General features: G+C 46.5%; 1 protein-coding gene across 3 annotated transcripts in view; it reads left to right on the top strand.

The window, feature by feature from the left end:
* The first annotated feature begins 15,029 nt into the window (after positions 1–15,029).
* Positions 15,030–22,864, top strand: part of VPS13D (vacuolar protein sorting 13 homolog D) — a 246,601-nt gene continuing 238,766 nt past the window's right edge. For all 3 annotated transcript variants that reach the window (XM_081226396.1, XM_081226395.1, XM_081226398.1), the window contains exons 1-2: positions 15,030–15,118; positions 18,690–18,862. In XM_081226396.1, coding sequence (XP_081082522.1) covers positions 18,766–18,862 — 97 coding nt within the window. In that variant the 5' untranslated portion in view covers positions 15,030–15,118; positions 18,690–18,765. The remainder of the gene's footprint in view (positions 15,119–18,689; positions 18,863–22,864) is intronic.

Below are 22,864 nucleotides of genomic sequence, written 5' to 3'. Positions count from 1 at the left end.
TCTTTTTTTTTTTAATTAATTAATGAATTAATTAATTTTTGGCTGCCTTGGGTCTTTGTTGCTGCATGTGGGCTTTCTCTAGTTGCGGCGAGCGGGGGCTACTCATTGTGGTGCGCGGGCTTCTCATTGTGGTGGCTTCACTTTGTTGTGGAGCACGGGCTCTAGGCACGTGGGCTTCAGTAGTTGTGGCACACGGGCTCAGTAGTTGTGGCATGCAGGCTCTAGAGCACAGACTCAGTAGTTGTGGCACACGGGCTTATTTGCTCTGCGGCGTGTGGGATCTTCCCGGACCAGGGCTCAAACCCGTGTCCCCTGCATTGGCAGGCGGATTCTTAACCACTGTGCCACCAGGGAAGTCCGGGATGGCTTTCTTGACAGAAGAGAAGCCATTTTTGGCTAAAGCTGTTTTGTGACCTAAACCTGGCCACAATGCTTGCCCTTGAACAGGTCTCAGTAGTCAATGATCTTGAGCAAAGGAATGAAGAAACAAACAATAGTCGGGCAAGAGAAGTGACAAGAGCAAAGATAATGTATCAGTTTTAAAGGCTCCCAGTTCTGTTTCAACGGTGAAGATTAGCCTGATGCAATCAACCACCAGATCAACTAGGGCCTGAAGGATGAGGATGTTGACCTTTTCTGACCCTCGTGACTTCAATCAACTAAAGCTTGGACTCTGCCTGCTGCCCAAGCCCCATCATGTATAGGCATGTACACTTAGCTTAAAACTTCCCCAATTTTGCTGTTTGGGAAGACATTGCTTTGGCAGAGAACCCCGGTGTGCTCCTGACTTGCTGCAAGTAATCACAAATCCTTCCTTCTCTTGATCTTCGGCTTGTTCAACACCCACCAAGAGGCAAACCCAGTTTTTAGGTAACAAGATGAGCACAGGGGCTCTGGGAGCAGAGGAAGACCCCAACCACAGCCAGGGGATCAGGGGAAGGGTTCTGGAGGTGACCTCTAACCTGTTCCTAAGGCATGAACAGGAGTTTTCCAGAATAAAGGATTGGGAGGAGGTTGCAGGCAAAGGGGTTTCCTCATGTCAAGGCCTGAACGGGAGAGAGACCCTGGCCCTTGAATTCACTCAGACTCCTTCCCTGTTTTCTGTCACTCCCTCACCGGACCCACCTTTATTCTTGGTGATTTCCTGGACCTCCCCTTGATGCCCAAAACTCAGCCTCTGTGCACCGGTGCCAAATCGAGTCTTGGAGACAGAGTTTTGAGTGAAGTAGAAAAGAATAGCTTCATTGCTTTGCCAGGCAAAGGGGGACATAGTGGGCCTGTGCCCTCAAAAACTGTGTGTCCCTACCTGGCTTGGGGAGGGGGATTTGGTGAGGAGTTTTATAGCAATGGTTTAAGGGTGGGGCTGCCAAACCATGACCTTCTCTGGAATGAAGAATGCTTCATCAAGTAGTTAACATCTTCCATTTGTAGGAGGTTTTAGTTCTGTCGAAGAGCTCCAGGCTATTGCTATGTGTGTCCCTTTAGGTGGAACCAGGACCCTGCACCAAGGCTGCACTGTTGTTTCTTGGCTGCTCCTCCCTTGTCTCTGAATCCCCTCCCTTCCCTGATTAGCAACTGTTCGAATCTGCCCTTTGGGACTCAGGGAAGGTCGTGAAGGCTGGAGTCTATTCCCTACAATCAAGAAATGGGGGACACAGAAAGGCTTCCTTGCCCAGGAGCCCCACAGTGTCCTGCTTGGGTTCACTATTGCTGCTGTAACAAATGAGACAAACTTAGTGGCTTAAAACAACATAAGTTCATTCTCTGTAGTTCTGGAATCAGAAGTCGAAAATCAAGGGGTCACCAGGGAGGCTAGGCTCTAAAGGAGAGTCTGTTTCTGGAGCCTCTAGGGGAGAATTCGTTTCCTTGCCTTCAGCTTCTAGAGGCACCTTCATTCCTTGGGTTGTGGCTCCTTCCCCCATTTTCAAAGCCAGCAGTGTAATACCTTCCGTAGTCAAATCTCCCTCAGCCTCCCACATGTGACTACGTCAGGCCCACCCAGGGAATCGAGGAGAATCTCCCCATCTCAAGATCCTGCCAGGTTACATTCACAGATTTCGGGGATTCGGACGTCAGCGTCTTTCTGGGAGCCATTATCCAGCCTCCCAACCTCCACCATCCATACACTCTTTTAGAGAGAGTATCTCACACTCCGTCTTCTCTCCTCAAACCTCTGACCTCTCCCCACCATTACCGTCAGCTGGTTACCTGGCTGCCCATTTCACTGAGGGGATAAAATAAACACAAGAGAACACCTCAGGCTCTCCCACCACATCTAGCCTCCCACCGTATCTGTGCCCAGGGCCTCAACTTTCTCCCCTGTGACTATGGATAAACACCCAGGCTGCTGGCTAAGGGCATCCTCCTCTCTGCTCGGGATCTCAGCATATCTCCCAACTCTAGGACATTGCTCCAGCACCTCTCCTCTCTCCTTCCTTTAGCATCAATTTCCTGGTCTCCCGGATCTTTCCTGCCTGCACGCAAACATACGGATGATTCTCCCATGTAAAAAACAACTTACTCCCTCATACCCGTTAGAATGGCAAATATAAAAAGAAAGAAAGGGGGCTTCCCTGGTGGCGCAGTGGTTGAGAGTCCGCCTGCCGATGCAGGGGACACGGGTTCGTGCCCCGGTCCGGGAAGATCCCACATGCCGTGGAGCGGCTAGGCCCGTGAGCCATGGCCACTGAGCCTGTGCGTCCGGAGTCTGTGCTCCGCAACGGGAGAGACCACAACAGTGAGAGGCCCGCGTACCACAAAAAAAAAAAAAAAAGAAAGAGAGAGGGAGGGGAGAAAGGAAGGAAGGAAAGAAAAAGAAAGAAAGGAAGGAAGGAAGGAAGAAAAGGAAGGAAGGAAAAGAAAGACAGGAAGAGGAAAGAAAGAGAAAGAAAAAAGGAAGGAAGGAAGCATTGGTGAAGCTGTAGAGAAACTGGAACACTTTTGCATTGCTAGTGGGAAAGTAAACTGGTGCAGATGCTATGGAATACAGTATGGTGGTTTCTCAGAAAAATAGGGAAGTGCCATATGATCCAGTGATTCTAATTCTGATTAAACCCAAAAGAATTGAAAGCAGAGATGCGAACAGATACTCATATGCCAGTGTTCATTGCAGCATTATTCACAATAGCTAAAAGGTGGCAGCAAACCAAGAGTCCATGGATGAGTGAATGGATAAACAAAAGATGGTATATTTATACAATAGAATATTATTCAGCCTTAAAAAGGAAAGACATTCTGACACATTCTGCAACATGGATGGACCTCGCAGACACGCTAAGTGAAAGAAGCCAGTCACAAAAAGACAAATACCATATGATTTCACTTATATGAGGCCCCTAGAGCAGCCAAATTCATAGAGACAGAAAATAGAATGGGGGTTGCCAGAGGCTGGGGGGAGAGGGATATTTGGAGTTAATGTTTACTGGGTACAGAATTTTCAATTTTGTAAGATGAAAAGAGTTAGGGACATGGATGATGGTGATGGTTGCCCAACATGGTGAATATGCAGGCATACCTTGGGGAGAGCGCAGGTTTGGTTCCAGACCACCACAATAAAGTGAGTCACATAAATTTTTTGGTTTCCCAGTGTATATAAAATTTACGTTTACACCATACTGTAGTTTATTAAGTGTGCAATAGCATTATGTCTAAAAAAATGTACATACCTTAATTTAAAAATACTTTATTGGACTCCCCTGGTGGCGCAGTGGTTAAGAATCCACCTGCCAGTGCAGGGGACACGGGTTCGAGCCCTGGTCCAGGAAGATCCCACATGCTATGGAGTAACTAAGCCCGTGCGCCACAACTACTGAGGCTGCGCTCTAGAGCCTGCGAGCCACAACTACTGAGCCCGAGTGCCACAACTACTGAAGGCTGTGCACCTAGAGCCCGTGCTCCACAACAAGAAAAGCCTCCTCAATGAGAAGCCCGCACACCGCAACGAAGAGCAGCCCCCGCTCGCCGCAAATAGAGAAAAGCCCGAGCGCAGCAACAAAGACCTAAGGCAGCCAAAAAAAAAAAAAAAACTTTATTGCTAAAAAATGCCAACCGTCATCAGAGCCTTCAGTGAGTCGTAAGCTTTTTGCTGGTGCGGGGTCTCGCCTTGATGTTGATGCTGCTGACTGATCAGGGAGGTGGTTGATGAAGGTTCTTATTTTTAAAAATAAGACAACAATGGAGTTTGCTGCATTGATTGACTCTTCCTTTCGCAGACGATTTCTCTGTAGCATACAAAGCTGTTTGATAGCATTTTACCCACAGTAGAACTTCTTTAAAAATTGGAGTCGGGGCTTCCCTGGTGGCGCAGTCGTTGAGAGTCCACCTGCCGATGCAGGGGACGCTGGTTCGTGCCCCAGTCTGGGAAGATCCCACGTGCTGCGGAGCGGCTGGGCCCGCGAGCCATGGCCGCTGAGCCTGCGCGTCCGGAGCCTGTGCTCCGCAACGGGAGAGGCCACAACAGTGAGAGGCCCGCGTACAGCAAAAAAAAAAAAAAAAAAACTGGAGTCAATCCTCTCAAACCCTACAGCTGCTTTATCAACTACGTTTATATAAGATTCTAAATTCCCTGCTGTCATTTCAACAATCTTCATATCACCTGTACCAGGAGTAGATTCCATCTCAAAAAAACCACTTTTTTTTTTTGCTCATCCATAAGAAGCAAGTCCTCATCCATTCGAGTTTTATCGTGAGTTTGCAGCAATTCAATCCCGTCTTCAGGCTCCACTTCTAATTCTACTTCTTTTGTTATTTCTACCACATCTGCCGTTATTCCTCCACGGAAGTCTTAAATCCCTCGATGTCATCCATGAGCATTGGAATCAACTTCTTCTAAACTCCTATTAAGGTTGATATTTTGACCTCATCTCATGAGTCATGAATGGTCTTAGTGGCATCTAGAATGGTGACTCCTTTCCAGAAGGGTTCTTTAGCTTACTTTGCCCAGATCCACCAGAGGACTCACTATCTATGGCAGCTATAGCCACACAAAATGTATTGCTTAAATAATAAGACTTGAAAGTTGAAATTACTCCTTGATCCATGAGCTGCAGAATGGGTATTCTGTTAGCAGGCATGAAGACATTAATCTCCATCAGAGCTCATGAGTGACCAGGTGCATTGTCAGTGAGCAGTAGTATTTGGAAGGGATCTTTGTTTCTGAGCAGTAGATCTCAACAGTGGGCTTAAAATATTTAGTAAACCATGTTGTAAACAGATGGGCTGTCAATGCAAGCTTTGTTGGATTTATAGAGCACAGGCAGAGTAGATTTAGCGTAATTCTTAAGGGCCCTAGGATTTTCATAATGGTAAATGAGCATTGATTTTAACCTAAAGTCACCAGCTACATTAACCCCTAACAAGAGAATCAGTCTGTGCTTTGAAGCTTTGAAGCCAGGCACTGACTTTTCCTCTCTAGCTATGAAAGCCCTAGGTGCCATCATCTTCCAATAGAAGGTTGTTTCATCTACGTTGAAAATCTGTTGTTTAGTGTAGCCACCTTCATTCATTATCTTAGCAAGATCTTCAGGATAACTTGCTGCAGCTTTTATATCAGCACTTGCTGCTTCACATGGCACTTTTATGTTATGGAGACGGCTTCTCTCCTTCAGCCTCATGAACCAACCCCTGCTGCCTTCAGACTTTTCTTCTGTAGCTTCCTCACCTCTCTCAGCCTTCCTAGAATTGAGGAAAGTTAGAGCCTTGCTCTGGGTTAGGCTTTGGCTTAAGGCATTGTTGTGGCTGGTTTGATCTTCTATCGAGACCACCAAAACTTTCTCCATATCAGCAATAAGGCTGTTTTCGCTTTCTCATCATTCATATATTCACTGGAGTAGCACTTTTAATTTCCTTCAAGAACTTTCCTTTGCATTCACAACTTGGCTAACTGGCACAGGAGGCCTACCTGCCTATCTCAGCTTTCAACCTGCCTTCCTCCGTAAGCTTCATCATTTCTAACTTTTTTTTTTTTTTTTGGCTGCATCAGGTCTTAGGTGCGACATGCAAGATCTTTGTTCAGGCATGCGGGATCTTACACTGCGGCCCACGGGCTTCTCTCTAGCGGGCTACTCTCTAGTTGTGGCGTGTGGGTTTTTTCTCTCTCTCTCATTAAGGCGTGTAGGTTCAGTAGTTCTGGCACGTGGGCTTAGTTACCCCGCTGCTTGTGGGATCTTAGTTCCCTGACCAGAGATCGAACCCACGTCCCTGCATTGGAAGGCAGATTCTTTACCACTGGACCACCAGGGAAGTCCCCCATCATTTATAACTTTTGATTTAAAGAGACGTGTGATTCTTCCTTTCACTTGAACAATTAGAGGCCATCGTAGGGTTATTAACTGGCATGATTTAAATATTGTTGCGTCTCGGGGAATAGGAAGGCCGAGGAGAGGGAGAGAGATGGGGGAGTAGTTGGTCAGTGGAGCCGTCAGAACATACACAGCATTGATTAACGTCACCATCTTATGTGGGCGTGGTTTTGGATGCCCCCCAAACAACTGCAATAGTAACATCAAAAATCACTGATCAGGTTTCCCTGGTGGCGCAGTGGTTGAGAGTCTGCCTGCCGATGCAGGGGACACGGGTTCGTGCCCCAGTCCGGGAAGATCCCACGTGCCGTGGAGGGGCTGGGCCCGTGAGCCATGGCCGCTGAGCCTGCGCGTCCGGAGCCTGTGCTCCGCAACGGGAGAGGCCACAACAGTGAGAGATCCGCGTACTGTAAAAAAAAAAAAAAATCACTGATCACATTTCACCATTACAAATATAATAATAATGAAAAAGTTTGAAATATTTCAAGAATTTTTTATTTTTGGCTGTGCCGCAGGCTTGCAGGATTTTCGTTCTCCAACCAGGGATCGAATCCAGGGCGTCCCTTGGCAGTGAAAGCGTGGAGTCCTAACCACTAGACCACCAGGGAATTCCCGAAATAGTTCAAGAATTACCAGAACACAGAGACACAAAGTGAGCAAATGCTTTTGGAAAAATGGCACCGATAGACTTGCTAGACGCACAGTTGTCACAAATCTTCAGTCTGTAAAAAACGCAGCATCTGCAAAGCACAATAAGTCGAAATGCAATAAAACAAGGTGTGCCTGTACTTAACTCCACTGAACTCTTCTCTCAGGAATGATTGAGATGGCAGATTTTATGTTATGTGCATTTCACTACAATTACAAACAGCAAATACCTCCTTGAAAACAATTCTCCCTTCAGTTACTGTCAGATTTCCCAGCTACTGTTTTGTTTTTTTGGGGTTTTTTTTGGCCACACTGCACAGTTTGTAGGATCTTAGTTTCTGGACCAGGGATTGAACCCGGGGCCGTGGAGGTGAAAGTGCTGAGTCCTAACCACTGGACTGCCAAGGAACTCCCAGCTACTCCTTACAGCAAAACACGTAGAAAATGTCTGTTGGCATTCACTGTCTCCAATTTATCTTCTTTCATTTTCTCCTGAGCTCACGCCACTGAGGCTGTGTCCACCTCACCACTAAAGCTCTACTGGCCAGGTCGCTGCTGACACTAACCCTGCTGCTTGAGTCACAGAGGCTCTCAGGTCTCCTCTCACTCCCCCTGTGGGCAGCGTTTGACCCAAGTGACCAGCCCCCTCCCTGAAACATGCTCCTCACCTGCTTCCAGGGGCTCCCACAGCCCTGGCTCTCCTGCCGGCTCGTCTCGGGGGCTCCTTCTGCCCGCTTTGCTTCTCCCTCCTCATCTCGGTCCTTGGGCATCTTCTCCACCTCCCACACCCTCCCCTGCGAGTCCCATCCAGCTTCATGGCTTTAAGTACCACAAATGCATCCCTCCGGCTCCCAGTGTTTGAATGGATAAGTATTTACTGTGCTCCTACTTCACAGCAGGCACTGCTCTAGGTGTTGGGATACAGCAACGACTAAAACAAATGGGTGGAAAGAGAGACAATAAGAAAACACACAAATGGCTTACAGCAGATGGTACAAGTATTAGATTAGGGGTATTACATGCTTCTTAATAGCATCTAAGATACTTTTTCTGTGCACCCGTCAGCATCCCAGGATAGAGCTCTCATTCCCACTCATGTTTATGGGGTACTGCTCTTAAGTACAGTATACCTAACTCACTAATTATGGCTGGGCCATAATTAATGGGAGTAGTATTTTCTAAAAATGGATTCATGCGCACACCCAAGCCACATTAAAATTTCAACTTAGAGTTTCTACAAAGTCTGTCTCCTTTCTATATGAGGAAAATGAAGCTGGCCACAGAGAACGGAAGGATTGGGGGATCCCCCTCCTGGATCAGGACCTCAGGGAAGGGACCAGAGAGGTGACTTGGAGAAGAGGCCTGATGAATGAAGGGAGGGCCGGAGCATGACCTGGGGCTAGGATGGGGCGCGGTGAGAGGGAAAGAGAGGGGCCAGGTCTAAAGGGCTTCCCCTGTCCTGCTAAGGTGGGCAGTGGGCAAAGGGACTCACTGAACACTTGTAGCTACCTAGAGGTAGCGCTAGATCTCACAGGTTAAGGGCTCACTCCCACAAGACTGCCTTCGTTTCACACACCAATCACAGGTCCAGGTGTTACCTGTGCTTCTGACCGACCTCTTATACGACAACCAACTTTGGTTTCATTATTTTGCTAAAGCAGCCCATAGAACTCAAGAAAACAATTTACTTATTAGGCTACCAGCTTATTACAAAGGATACAGCTCAGATTCAGGAAGAGCCAGACAGAAGAGATGCAGAGGGCAACGTTTATGTGAGAAGGGGCCGGGGCTTGCATGCTCTTTCTGGGTGCACCACCCTCCCAGCACATCCACTTGTTCAGCTGGACACTTTCTGAACCCCGTCCTTTTGGGGTTTTAGGGAGGCTTCATTAATAGGCATGCTTGATTGAATCACTGACCATTGGTGATTGATTCAACCTCCAGCCCCTCTTCCCAACTCAGAGGTAAGGGGCTGAGGTGGAAAGTTCCAACCCGCTAATCACGTGGTTCATTCCCCTGGCAACCAGCCCTCATCCTTAGGGGCTTTCCAAAAGCCACCTATTAACATAAACTTAGGTGTGACTGAAAGGGGTTTGATATGAATAATAAGACACTGGTTTTGCCTTTATGGCTCTGGAGCTATTTCAGAAATGAGGACCCAAGGACAAATATTTGAACAAAAGATGTTCCATTGCTCTCATCACTTGGGAAATTCCAAAGATTTTTTAAGAGTTGTGGGCCAGGAATGGAGGATGAAGATCAAATATATACTTCTTATTATAAATCACAATATCACAGTGGGTAAATTTGGAGTAACTGAAGGCAGCCACCTGCCTGATGGGTTAACCAGTCAAAATGGGCCAGTTGGGGCTTCCCTGGTGGCGCAGTGGTTGAGAGTCCGCCTGCCGATGCAGGGGACACGGGTTCGTGCCCCGGTCTGGGAAGATCCCACATGCCGTGGAGCGGCTGGGCCCGTGAGCCATGGCCACTGAGCCTGCGCGTCCAGAGCCTGTGGTCCGCAACGGGAGAGGCCACAACAGTGAGAGGCCCACGTACCGCAAAAAAAAAAAAAAAAAAAAAAAAAAAAAAATTACGTCCCTCAGAGTAAGGGATTAATACATGAACTACTATCTATGAAATACTTGGAATTGTGCCTGGCACATAGTAAGTGCTCAGCAAACATTAGTGGCTATTTTTGTGTGTTGGAGGGGGTGGTCCCGGGGATGCAACAGAATGCCAGCTGGAGCTGGCATGCTAGGAGGGACTGTGTAAAAAAATATGTGTAGGCTATGCCAGTGGTGAGTGTTAAGGAGAAAAATAAAGCAACGTAAAGGGACAGACAGGAGTGGGGGTATTGCTGGTTTGCAAGGGGAGTTCAGGAAGGCTTCTCTGAGGAGCTGGTATTTGAGCAGAGGCCTTGGTAAAGGGAGGGTGGGACAGCCTTGGAACCCCAGGGACAGGACATGAGGTCAAGAGGGTGGCTTCAGAAGCCAGGGGAAGGATGTTGGGTTTTATTTCCCACATCATGGGAGAGATCTGAGCATTGCCTGCTCTAAGAGTTGGGAAACCGAGCCTCGGTTATTTTATCTCCATAATTGCTCCGGGAGATAGGCAAGGTACCCATTATCCCTGCCATGCAGAGGAGGGCAGGACCGTCTGGGCTTGATACTCATCTAAGGAGTTGAGTTGGGTGGACAGTCTGTTTACTGTGGGAGGCTCCTGATAACCAGCTCTGTAGAATTTTCTCTCTCTCTGGGGACTTCTCTGCTCCACCTGGAGCTCTATATTCAGAAACCAGAAACCAGGGCAGCATCTGGAAAGCTGGGAGTTTGCCCAGGGCAAACCTAAAGGTTAAGAGTCCTGGGATTGTACCTTAGCTCCACCCATAACCTGCTGTGTGAACTTGGAGTAGCCACTGTCCCTCTCTGGAGCTCAGAATCCCTCTGTACGATGATGGGGCTGACCCCTGAGCTATGGTCTGTCCTTTGTCCTTCTTCCCACAGAGTGACAGTCCCACCCCTGCCCAGGCTGTCTGCATTTTCTCAAGAGACTCTGGACCTGCACTGTCAAATACAAATACTGAATTTTGAAGACTTAGTACAAAACATATATAAAAGAGCTCAGTAATAATTTTTATACTGATTACATGTTGAAATGATACTATTTTGGAGATGTTAGGTTAAATAAAATATTAACACTAATTTCACCTGTTTCTTTTCACTTTTCTTAGTGTGGCTGCTAGAAAATTTAGAATTACGTGTCTGGCTTGCATTATATTTCTATTGGACAGTGCTGCTCTGGAAACTTCTGGATCTGATTAATTCATATTTAAAATTATAGCTCCCTCTCCCCTAAGATGCCTATCTCTCCCATGGGACTCCTACAGTACTTATCACCTTCTCAAATATTGTATAATTTACATATGTTATATTTATTGCTCACCGTCTGCTCTTCTTGCTAGAATACAAACTCCAATAGGGCATTTTTTTTTTACATCTTTATTGGAGTATAATTGCTTTACAATGGTGTGTTAGTTTCTGCTTTATAGCAAAGTGAATCAGTTATACATATACATATGTTCCCATATCCCCTCCCTCTTGCATCTCCCTCCCTCCCACCCTCCCTATCCCACCCCTCTAGGTGGTCACACAGCACCGAGCTGATCTCCCTGTGCTATGCGGCTGCTTCCCATTAGATATGTATTTTACGTTTGGTAGTGTATATATGTCCATGCCACTCTCTCACTTTGTCACAGCTTACCCTTCCCCCTCCCCATATCCTCAAGTCCATTCTCTAGTAGTTCTGTGTCTTTATTCCTGTCTTACCCCTAGGTTCTTCATGACATTTTTTTTTCTTAGATTCCATATATATGTGTTAGCATACAGTATTTGTCTTTCTCTTTCTGACTTACTTCACTCTGTATGACAGACTCTAGGTCCATCCACCTCATTACAAATAGCTCAATTTCATTTCTTTTTATGGCTGAGTAACATTCCATTGTATATATGTGCCACATCTTCTTTATCCATTCATCCGATGATGGACACTTAGGTTGTTTCCATCTCCGGGCTATTGTAAATAGAGCTGCAATGAACATTTTGGTACATGACTCTTTTTGAATTATGGTTTTCTCAATAGGACATTTTTATAGACAAAAATATGTCTGTTTTGCTCAGTGATGTAGCCCCAAGTGCTTAGAAGAGTGTCTAGTGCATAGGAGGGGCTCAATAAATGGTGAAAGAATAAACGAATAAATGTAAGCCTAGGGAGGATGGGGCTTCCACCATTGCCAATTCTTCCTTTTTTTTTTTTCTAGAGAAGTTCCAAATATAGATTTTCACAAGTGATCTCCAGCTTTTAAAATGTAACTTAACTTCAATTATTTTAAGGTTTTGTGTGGGCCAAAAGGAACATTTCTCCAGCAGTTTTGGCTGACTGTCTGCAGCCACTCTGGTCTAGATGATCTGAAGGCCGGGTAGGGAGGGGCCTGATATTGGGGAGTACTGAGCGGGGCCCCTCAAATCTGCCTGCCCCAGAAAACCTGGCCCTTCTGGGCCAACATACATCTCAGAGTCTAGTGTGGATGGTAATTAAGGACATCCCCCATCTCCTGCAGCCCCTCACCTGTTATGTGTCAGAAACTTGCAGCTTTGGAGGCCACAGCATGGGTGGGGGACCATGGGAGGACCTTCCCTGTGGCCAACACAACCCCTTTCCTTCTGCCAGGACAACATTTGACCTCTCTGTTCCCTGTTTTCTCCACAACGAGTATAAATTTTGCTCTAATAATTGAAGCTCAGGGCAGTGGGCTGCTGCAGGAAAGGCTGAGGCCATCATGGAGAGGGATTCAGGCTCACAGCAGAGTCCTGCATTGTCCTACGGTCTCTCTGCACGACTTTAAGTTCCTTCCCCTTCCTAGTCGTCAGTTTCCCCTTCTGTACAATGAGGGCTTTGGACCAGCTCTACATTTCCAAACCCATCACCTGGGGAGCTGGGTCCCCCTGCAGACTCCCTGAACTTGAACCCTTGAGGGTCAGTTCTTCCCACTGAGGCCTCCATCTAAAACTGTACAGTCCTCCTTCCTACCTTGCTTCCCTGCGTTATTTCTCTCTTTAGTGCCCATCACCATCCTGTTCACTCTATATTTTATGCTGACTTTGTTTGTTCTCCGTCTCTCCTCCCTTGCTGGCATGTAAGCCCCAGGAGGGCGGAGATCTTTTAAATATCAGCTTTATTGAGGAATAATTAACAGAAAACACAATTTCAATTTTAAGTGCACACTTCAATGAACTTTGACAACTGTATACAGCCTCATGATCATCACAACAATCAAGATACAGAACAGCTCCATCATCCTGAAAAGTTCCCTCCTGTCCCTTCCTAGTCAATCCCCTCCCTCCACCCCTGTCCCCTGACCACCACTGATCTGCTTGTGCCATTCTAGTTTAGAATAGCATAGAAATGAAATCATTACGGTACATGGCCTTGCGTGGTCTGGCTTTTTTCACAAAGCTAATACTTTTGAGGTTCCTCCAAGATAGTATCTGTATCGGCAGTTTGCTCCTTTTTATTGCTGAGTAGTATTCCACTGTATAGGTCCATTGCAATCTCTTTTCTTCTTTTATAAACATTTAAAATATTTATTTATTTATTTTGGCTGCACTGGGTCTTAGTTGCAGCATGCGGGATCTTTGTTGCGGCATGTGGGATCTTTAGTTGTGGCATGCGGACTCTTAGTTGAGGCATGCGGACTTCGTAGTTGCGGCACGCATGCAGGTTCTAGTTCCCTGACCAGGGATTGAACCCAGACTCCCTGCACTGGGGCGTGGAGTCTTACCCAGTGGACCACCAGGGAAGTCCCTGCGATTTCTTTATCCATTCTCCTGTTGATGGATATTTTGATTATTTCCTGTTTTGGGCTATGATGAATAAAGCTGCTATGAATATTTGTGTATAAGTCTTTGCATGCACATGTGCTTTCATTTCTCTTGCGTAAATACCTGGGAGTGGGATGGCTGTGCAGTAAACGTATGTTAAGATTGATAAGGAACCGAGGCCCAGAGACTCTCAGTGATACTGGTTGAAGGAATGGTGCCCTGGCACCTGCATTTTAAATAAACTCCCCAGGTACAGTCAGGTGTCTCTGTGTTGGAAGATCTGGACCCTGAGCTCCTTCAGCTCTGATGGCTGCCTTCCCTTCTGCCTTCTGTGGAGTCTAGGGTTTTACACCCAAACCTCAGCTTCTGGGGGGACCCAGTGTTGAGATTCTGATGGGTTGACCCCCACCTCAGAGAAACTCAGGCCTTGCTTGGGAGTGAGTCAGCCCACAAGCACCTTCATTAGCTTAGCATCATGAGGGCTGATAACTGTCATGGTAAACAGATACTCTTGCAACCTTGCCAGCCTGTGTCCTACATCTTCTGACTTTTTATGAGCCTGAGATGTTCTTCCTGCCCTTCTGGTGATAATCCAAGATGAGGCGTTCATTTGTTCATTCTTTCATAGCATTGGGCCTTTTCTGTGCTAGGCCACGTCTAGGTACTGAGGAAACATTTGTGAAAAAGATAATTTCTGCTGTCAGTATAATTTCTACTTTCAGGGTGATGAAAGATAACATAGGTATAAACAAATAAGATAATCTCATCTCAGGCAGCATTAAGTTCTGTTAAGATAATATAACAGGGTAATGGATGAGGGGGACATCAGATAGTGCAGCAGGGAAATCCTCTCTGAGATGGAATATCTGAAGCAAGGAGTGGCCTATATGATTATCCAGAGCTGCCCTGTAGTCATACAAGTCTACTGAGCACTTGAAATGTAGCTAGTTTGTATTACGATGTGCAGTAGTGTAAAATACACACCAGATTTAAAAAACTAATATAAACCCCCCCAAAATATCTTATTAATAATTTTTTTCTGTTGGTTACAGGTTGAGATGATAATATTTAGAACATACTGGATTAAATAAAATATATTATTAATTTCACCTTTTTCTTTTCCCTGTAAAAAATGTACCGACTAAATAAATGTACTATGTGGCTTGCATTATATTCCCATTGGACAGCAGTTAGGGTAAAAGCATCCTAAGTAGAGAGATGCAAATGCAAAAGTCCCGGGGTAGGAACTGAAGGATGCTGGGACAGAGTGGGCCCGGGAAAGAGTGGCAGAAATGGGAATGGAACAAATTCAGTAGGATCTTGGTGTCGGCTCTCTGAGGAGCTGGGTTTTAAGTATAATGCGGAAGAGGTTTTAACCAAGTGGCATGGTATGAATTATGTTTTAACAGATTGCGGGCGGGTCGTTGTAGAAGGAAGAATTCTGGGTTCTAATACTTCTGAGCCAATATGTCCTGTATATTATCCTTCCCCCGGACTCGGTTTACCCCCGCGCTGTAAAATGCGGGGGAGGGGGGCTGTTTGGGCCTTTCTACCGCTTCAGCCCCAGCACCTGCGAGCCCTGGAGGATCGGGCAGCCCTGCAGGAGCGGCCGCGGGCGCCAGGGGGCGCCTCCTCGATGACTCGGCGCTCGGCTGGCCAGGCGCCGGTGCGTCGCCCGCTCGATTGGTCGGGTCGGGGCGGGTCTGAGCGCCGCGGGCCAGCGCCATTGAGGAGCGGCGGAGAGGAATCGCCGCGCAGTGCCTGGCTGGGACGGGCGGCCCGGGACACCGACAGGTACGGGCCGAGGCGGGGCGGCGCCGGGGGGCGAGCAGGGCCGGGGGCCGCAGGGCGGGCGTGGACCTGCGGTCGGCCGCTCCGGCTCCGCTTCAGACCTGGAGGCCCCGGCCCGCCCGGGCGGAGCGCTGCGCTGGGAGCCCGGGGACCCCGGCGTCCGGCCCTCCGGCCGTCTGAGCTCCTCGGGGGATCCCTGGGGTGTCTGAGCCCCAGACGGCCCCGAGCGCCCCGCTCTCACCGGGACCCTCGAGTCCGAGGCCCTGCGGGCACCCGAGCCTTATGCTCGGGCGTCCTGAGCTTCCCCGGACTTCGGCGTCCGTGTGCTGGGGGGTCTGAACCCCCGCCGGACCCGCACGCTTTCCCGGGTCGGGGCAGCCTGGGTGCCCTGGGATCGAGGGGGTGTCAGGCCGCGTCCCCCCGCCGGAGCCTCGGTCTCCACGCGGGAGCCCAGGGTATGAGCCCCGCTGCCTTATGCCCAAGAACATGGCTCCAGTCAGGGCTCCAGAGGGTCTTAACCATCCCCTTCTCCAGCCTTCTGGGGTTACGTTCTGGGGTGGGGACATCAGGCCTCAAACCTCTCTTTACCCCTCGCCCCCCGGGGTCACGCCCTGGCCGAGCCCCTCCTTCCGGGGCTGGGACGCGCGGCTCTGTTCCCTTCAGGCTCTATGTGGGAGGTGGGCTCTCCGTCCCCTGGAGCCGGGCTTAGGGTTCTGAGGGCAGAGGGGCGGCAGGCGGGCTGGAGGAGCCTCGCCTCCTGGGCAGTCTCCTTCCTGCCGGGCCCCCGGCCCTCTCCGGCCTCCGATGTCCGAGCTCCCAGGGCCGGCAGCCCTCAGCCCCGCCGCCTCCGCTCCCGCGTCCTGTTGCCAGCCCTTCCTACTCAGGGCTCCAGGGCTCCAGCCGCTCCTCGAGGGAGGGGCCTGGCTCAAGGTCATGGCCGGCTGTCTGCCCACCGGTAGGCTGCGCACTGATCCCCAGTGTCACCTGCCCCACCGATTAGGGGAGGCCAGGTGGGGTTAGTACCAGGCCTAGAAACCCTGATGGACCAGAGTGTAAAAACACTTTGGGATTCTGGCCAGTCTGGCGGCCCTTCCTGACACCGGATTCCTTAACGGAATCCTTGAAGTGGCCTCAAACCTGGTCTAGATGCTAAGCAGAGCTAATGGATGCCGTCTAGCTTGGGCCTCAATGTACTGCACAGGGCATTTTATAGTGTTTCTCACCCCATCTTCTTTTAATCTGTGCTTTGCATTCGTCCACCTTCAGGGGAGGTAGGGTAGGGCCAGATCTTGTGTACAAACTGACAGTTGTTTCCCTTTATAAGGAGAGCACTTGTGGATGGCACCAGAGAGAGTTTGTTGGCATTTAGGACCAGAATCAATGGCAGTAACTTCAAAAGTAAAGAGTGTTCCAACTTTGGCTCTTTGCTTAAGTGTGTTTGGATTCTACATAGCAAGTCTAGGTTAGTCAGGTTCATGTTTTGTTTTTGTAGGTTTACTCATTTAAAGTTATAGAAAGAAGTGTTTCCTTTACTCAGGCTGTTAAACATTTCTTATTTTAAGAAATTTGTCCTTGTAATCTCTTCTTTAAATAAGTGTACGCAGTAATTTTTAGCAGATTCCTAATTTTACATAAAAATGTAGCTTTAAAAAAGATCTTTGGAAAGAAATTAGTATTTTTCCAAATGCTGTTTATTTTCTTATATGTTTTTACTGTCATTGTTGACAGATAAAAGTTAATCTTCTCTGGAAATGCAAGACACTATTGACAAATAAAAACAGATTTTTCCTGGAGGTTAACTCTTGTAGAGCTTTGCGTTTTGGGGTTTCTGGTGGGTGGAGGCCTCTCAGTTGGGATAAGAGTATCTCCTGGCACTGAGGTGAATAACTGGAGGTGGGGCAAAGTGCTTGGAAAGGATCCCGAAAGGGCCGGTTCCAAGTGGGATGCCTGCCACAGCCAACCTGGAGTGTCAGGCTTGGTGGGCTGGTGTCCGACATGCTTGGCTCAGAGCAAGATTTGGAGCCCACTGTTCTAACTAGGATCTACTAGCTGAGCAATCTTGAAACCCATTTAAACTTTTGTGTCTCAAGTTCCCTCATGTTAACTTTACAGAATCCTAAAAATAATCTCTGTTTTGTAATGCTAATAAACAGCAGTTATTGTAATGACAGGAGTAAATCAGCACTGACTGTAAATACTGCAGCTGGAACCAGAGGATTTCTGTTGTCTGCAGTTACTGACTAAGGGGGTCCCTTGTATCAGCACTGTCTGGTGTCCAGGTACCAGCAATGCAGCTCCAGGACAGTTAAGAAGAACGGTAAACCACTGTTGTCTCCCTTCCATTTGTATCATTTTATGAATGAGCCTGATGAACAGGTTTGCAAAATTGATTTCGGGAAGGCTTAAAGAGGATCGGTGCAGAGTATGAAGTTCATTGATGCAATCTCTTAGGCCTTTTTTGCCTTAATCTAGGACAGGGCTTCTCAACCTCGGTACTATTGGCATTTGGGGCTGGATAATTCATGGCTGCGGGGGGCTATCTCGTGCATTGTAGGAAGTTTAGCAGCCTCCGTGGTCTCTTCTCACAAGGTATCAGCAGCAATCCCCCCAGTCGTGATATTCAAAAATGTCTCTAGACATTGCCATATCACATCTGGATGAGAACCTCTGATCAGGACAGTCTAGTCCCCAGGTCAGTCACCAAAAGCAAGCAGTTTAACGATCAGTTACATTGAAAAGATACACAACTTTGAATTGTAGGTAATTTTTGGTAAATTTATAAGTGACTATCCCTTGCAGCTGCATCAAAATGCAAGATGTATTGGTTTGGCCCTCCATTTACTAGTGGGGGCATCTTGCAGTGCTTTTCATACCATCTTTCTTTCTTCTTCTTTTTTTTTTTTTAAATTGAAGTATAGTTGATTTACAATATTGTGGTAGTTTCAGGTACACAGCAAAGTGATTCAGTTATATATATTTCAGATTATTTTCTCTTATAGATTATTATACAATATTGAATCTTCTTCCCTGTGTTATGCAGTAAACCCTTGTTGCTTATCTATTTTATATATATTAGTGTGTCTGTTAATCCCATACTCCTAATTTATCCCTCCCCCTTCCCCCTTTAGTAACCATAAGTTTGTTTTCTATGTCTGTGAGTCTGTTTCTTGTTTGTATATAGATTCATTTGTATTATTTTTCAGATTTCACATATAAATGATATATAATATTTGTCTTTCTCTGTCTGACTTCACTTAGTTTGATAGTCTCTAGGTCCATGCATGTTGCTACAAATAATATTTCCTTCTTTTTTTATGGCTGAGTAGTATTGCATTATATAAATATATATATATATATACCACACCTTCTTTATCCAGTCATCTGTTGATGGACACTTAGGGTGCTTCCATGTCTTGGCTATTGTAAACAGTGGTGCAGTGAACATTGGTCACCCCATCTTTTCTTAAATCTGTGCTTTGCATCCAGCCACCTTCAGGGCAGGTAGAGTAGGATATCAGCTTGGAGAAACTGTCTGGTTTTTCTGTTCATTTCCTTTTTTTTTTTTCTTTCATAGATTCTTCTGTGACCATGAGAGAGAGAAATAAAGAATAATCCATGAGTTTTAAACACCTTGTCTTGAGGATATAGTCATGTTGGAAGGTCTTGTAGCCTGGGTTCTCAATACCTACCTGGGGAAATATGTCAATAACCTGAACACTGATCAGCTGTCCGTTGCACTTCTGAAAGGTGAGTACATGTATCTCTTTTTGGTGAAGTATATGCTTTGCAGATTGCATTTCTATGTTTTATGTTCTTTTTGTTGTATTGAGAATAATAAACCCCCATGGACAGATGGCTTTGTATTAAATATGTGTAAAAGGAAATAATGTTCTTCCATATGACACTGATTATTATTACAGGGTAACTTAAGTATATAGCTGGATTGTTGTAGATTTTAGGGGACTGTTAAATATTAAAAGGAAAATAAAAAAGAAGACCATGCTACTGGTGACTGTGCTTTACCCCAGTTAATTTTTTAGTTTTATGAATCTTTGTGGAGGCAGCCAGGAGGTAGTGACAATGGCATTGGCTTTGGCTTCAAATCCTGCTGGGTTACTTGTTAGCTACATGAACAAGTCACTGAAATTCTGAGCCTCAGTTTCTTTAGAAAAAGAGGGTAATGTACCTTTACAGCATTGCTAAAAGGATCAAGTGGAGTGACCATTGAAGCTCCTATCCTGCTGGTGTGTAATAGACACCCAGTAGAAGTTTTAAAATACGTTACTGTGGGGTCTTCCAACAGAATTTCTGAGTTCTTGTCTTGCTGAGTAGTAACGTACCTAAAGCTTGAGACATTTTAGCCTTTACAGGTCTATACTGTGTAAATGCAGCCCAGTGGTTTGATGTGGGGATTGGAAAGTGGCTTTCTTCTCCTTCTCCTTGTTTTAATTTAAGTTCTGTTTGCTCAACTCAAAATGGAACCCTTTAACAAATCTAGAGAAAGAAGATAAAGTCAGTTTGCAAACATGTAGAATCATAGAAAGTGGAAACGGGGCCTCAGATATAGTGGAAACCTCCTGGGCTTCCTGGGAGTATGAGTTTTGGCAGGTGGACCAGGGCAGGTTAGCGGGGCTAGCAGTGATTCAGATGTGTGTATAGTCTGAGCACAGGGTGCAGTGGTTTTCTCTTCCCAGAAGCAGCATTCTCCGGGGTTTTCTGACCCACCTAAACCAGTGGAGTGATCACAGCAGCAATAGGCGGTGGCGAGCTAGCACGGTCCCCGCTCCCTTCCTTCCTTTGGAAACAGAAGTGGGTTCTTTCCTGTTCTTCCGCTTTTCCTTCTGCCCTTTCCTAGAAGGGAGCTGCTTAGTGGAAAGTGAAAGTGACCAATTGTCAGGGCAGGGCTGTGTTCAAAGTACAATAGTAGTGTCAGGTTCACCTCTTTGGTCACTTACTGAAGTTCGCAGACACACCGTCAAGCTAAGCAGGTTGTACAGGGCAGGTAACAGGGCCTAGAAGGAGCAACATTGTGATTAGCAACAACATTGCTAATAACAGAGCTGGCTTTCTCAAGAGTGGTATGGTCAGAAGAGGGATCTTCGCTAAAGAAATGAATAAATAGAAATTTGTGGTACCTGATAAATCATGGAGTCTATACTAATAATAGATTTCTAATCTCAGCAATTTTAGACAGAACATATCTTGTAAGGATAACTGTGTGTATCTCTGAAGCTTTCTACTGCTTTTCTGTGCTTATCTCTTCTTAAAATTATTCTCTATGGCTTTTAATGAACCTGTGGAATTTGAGGAGTGTTTCTCTGCAGAATAGAAAAATGCTTTTTCTTTCAAAACTTGTGTCAGTTAGGTACTCCGTCCTTATGGCTCCAAAGCACACCACGATGCTTGGCCAGAAAAGTTTTAGAGCATTGCAATGCACTGAGAGAATGGCTTTGTAAAGGAGTTGACACTTTTTGTTGATCTTGATGACATAGCTAAGCAGTGTTTGGGGGCAGAGGGTACTAGATGGGAATAAGAATGTTATTTCAGTCTGTCTGCAGATATTTACAGATGCTTTGGAAGATGCAAAGGAGACTGAAATAGTGGTCAAGGGTATGGATTTTGTAGCCAGACTGGGTTTGAATCCCAGTTCCTCCATTTACCAGTAACTTGGGTAAATTACTCAAATTCTTTTTTCTTCTTCTGACAGTTTTATTGAGATATAATTGATATAGAGCACTGTGTAAGTTTAAGGTATACAGTATAATGGTTTGACTTACATACATCATGAAATGATTATCACAATACGTTTAGTGAACATCCATCATCTCCTACAGATACAAAATTAAAGAAGTAGAAAAAACATTGCTTCTTGTGATGAGAACTCTTAGGATTTACTCTCAACTTTCATATATAACATATATGTTAACTATATTTATCATGTTGTACATTACATCCTTAGTACTAAATTACTCAAATTCTACTAAGAATTAAATAGAAAATTAAATATTAAAATTGCTTTAGTCTCCCTTTGTGCAAGTGGGAGGTAATATTAACTGTCTGGTAAGGTTCTAAGAACTAAACACATTAATGTAGGTTCAGAGAGCTTAGAACTGTTCTTGGTCCTCAGTGAGTGTTAGTTATCATCATCATACGATCATCAACATATGATTAGCTGGTTGGACTTCAAGGGTAGATTGTGCACACATTCTAAAAGCAATAAAAATGCAAAGTAGCATATGAGTGGTGGAAGGACAGAGGTAGCACTTGTATAACATTTCGTTTGTTCAGTCATTCGACAGACTTTCACTGAGCACCTGCTTTGGGTAAGGCTCTGTGTTATGGAATGATACAAAACGGGGGGACAGTAGGGAATACTTGGAGCTCAGGCATAGGGTCTAACCCTGGTTTCACCACGTAACAGCTGTTTGTGACTGTGAGCAAGTTAGGAAGCCTCCTCTTCACCCCCTCTCCCTCCTGCCGCCAGAGACCACACAGGTCTGGTATGAACTCTAGTACTACCACTGACCAGATCTATGATTTTTAAGCAGACTGCTTGTCCTCTAAGCCTCATTTTTCTTATCTCAAAAATGAAGAAAATAATAGTATTTCCTCATATTTTTGTGAGGATCAAATGAAGAAATGCATATGAAATGCTTGGGACACAGTAAGATCTCACTGAATGATAGCCATCCTCATCTTCCCCTCCTCCCCCTCCTCCCCTCCCCTCCTCCCCTCCCCCCTCCTCCCCTCCCCTCCTCCCCTTCCCCCTCCTCCCCTCCCCTCCCCCTCTCCCTCCTCCTCTTCCTCCCCCTCCTCCCCTTCCTCCCCCTCCTCCCCTCCCCTCCTCCCCTCCCCCTCCTCCCCTCCCCTCCTCCCCTCCCCCTCCTCCCCTCCCCCTCCCCTCCTCCTCCCCTCCCCTCCTCCTCCCCTCCCCTCTCCCTCCCCCTCCCCCTCCCCCTCCTCGTCATCGACAACGTCGTTGTCATCGTCATCATCATCATCATCATCATCCCAGCTCCACCTCTATAATCCCTGCCCTCAGAGAGCCATTAACCAGTCCTGGAGACAGAGATAAGTGTACAGTAATACAAGGCAGTATGTATTACGTTGTTATACTAGAGATACAGGCATAATGCAGTGGGAGGGGAGCCATTCATCTTGTCTGGAGGACCCTGAGAAAGCTATTCTGGGGGTGGCTTTGAGTGGGTCTTAGCAGGATTTTGATAGATGGCCCAGGCTGGGTGACCACATTCCAGGCAGAATGAGGTGTGTGAGCAGAGGCAGAAGGCTGAAACCTGCAGGGTGTCTTTGGGATGGTTTGGGACCAGAGGATAGCGGCTGCCAGTGCTGAGTCAAGGAGTCTGAACTCTGGGCCATGGGCATACATGCATACATTTAGATTCCCCCTCCTTTTTTTTTTTTTTTTTAAATAAGCTCTGAACCTCAGGTTGGCCCTCTAAATGAGGTTGGCGTCCCTAGAGCTGAGGGAAGAGGATTGGGTAGTCATTAGGTATTACTCTAAATTCACCCCAGCTGGTGACTAGATTTCTTGTTAACCTGAGGTGAGGAATTTTTGGATGAGAGAGCCATCCATAAATAAGTCTGCAAATTATCTGTCTGGAAATCAACAAACATTATTATCTATAAGGTGCTCACCTATGCTGGGTGCTTTGTGGCCTGGTCCCTTGGAGGGACCTTTTCCGGCAGGGCCAGTTGTGGGTACATATGAGTGGGTGGGGAAGTAGGAAG

The sequence above is a fragment of the Mesoplodon bidens genome (assembly GCF_964165515.1).
Source record: "Mesoplodon bidens genome assembly, chromosome: 2".
Classification (NCBI taxonomy): Eukaryota; Metazoa; Chordata; class Mammalia; order Artiodactyla; family Ziphiidae; genus Mesoplodon; species Mesoplodon bidens.
The sequence above is the reverse complement of the archived record's forward strand: the minus strand, read 5'-3'. Positions and strand labels throughout refer to the sequence as shown.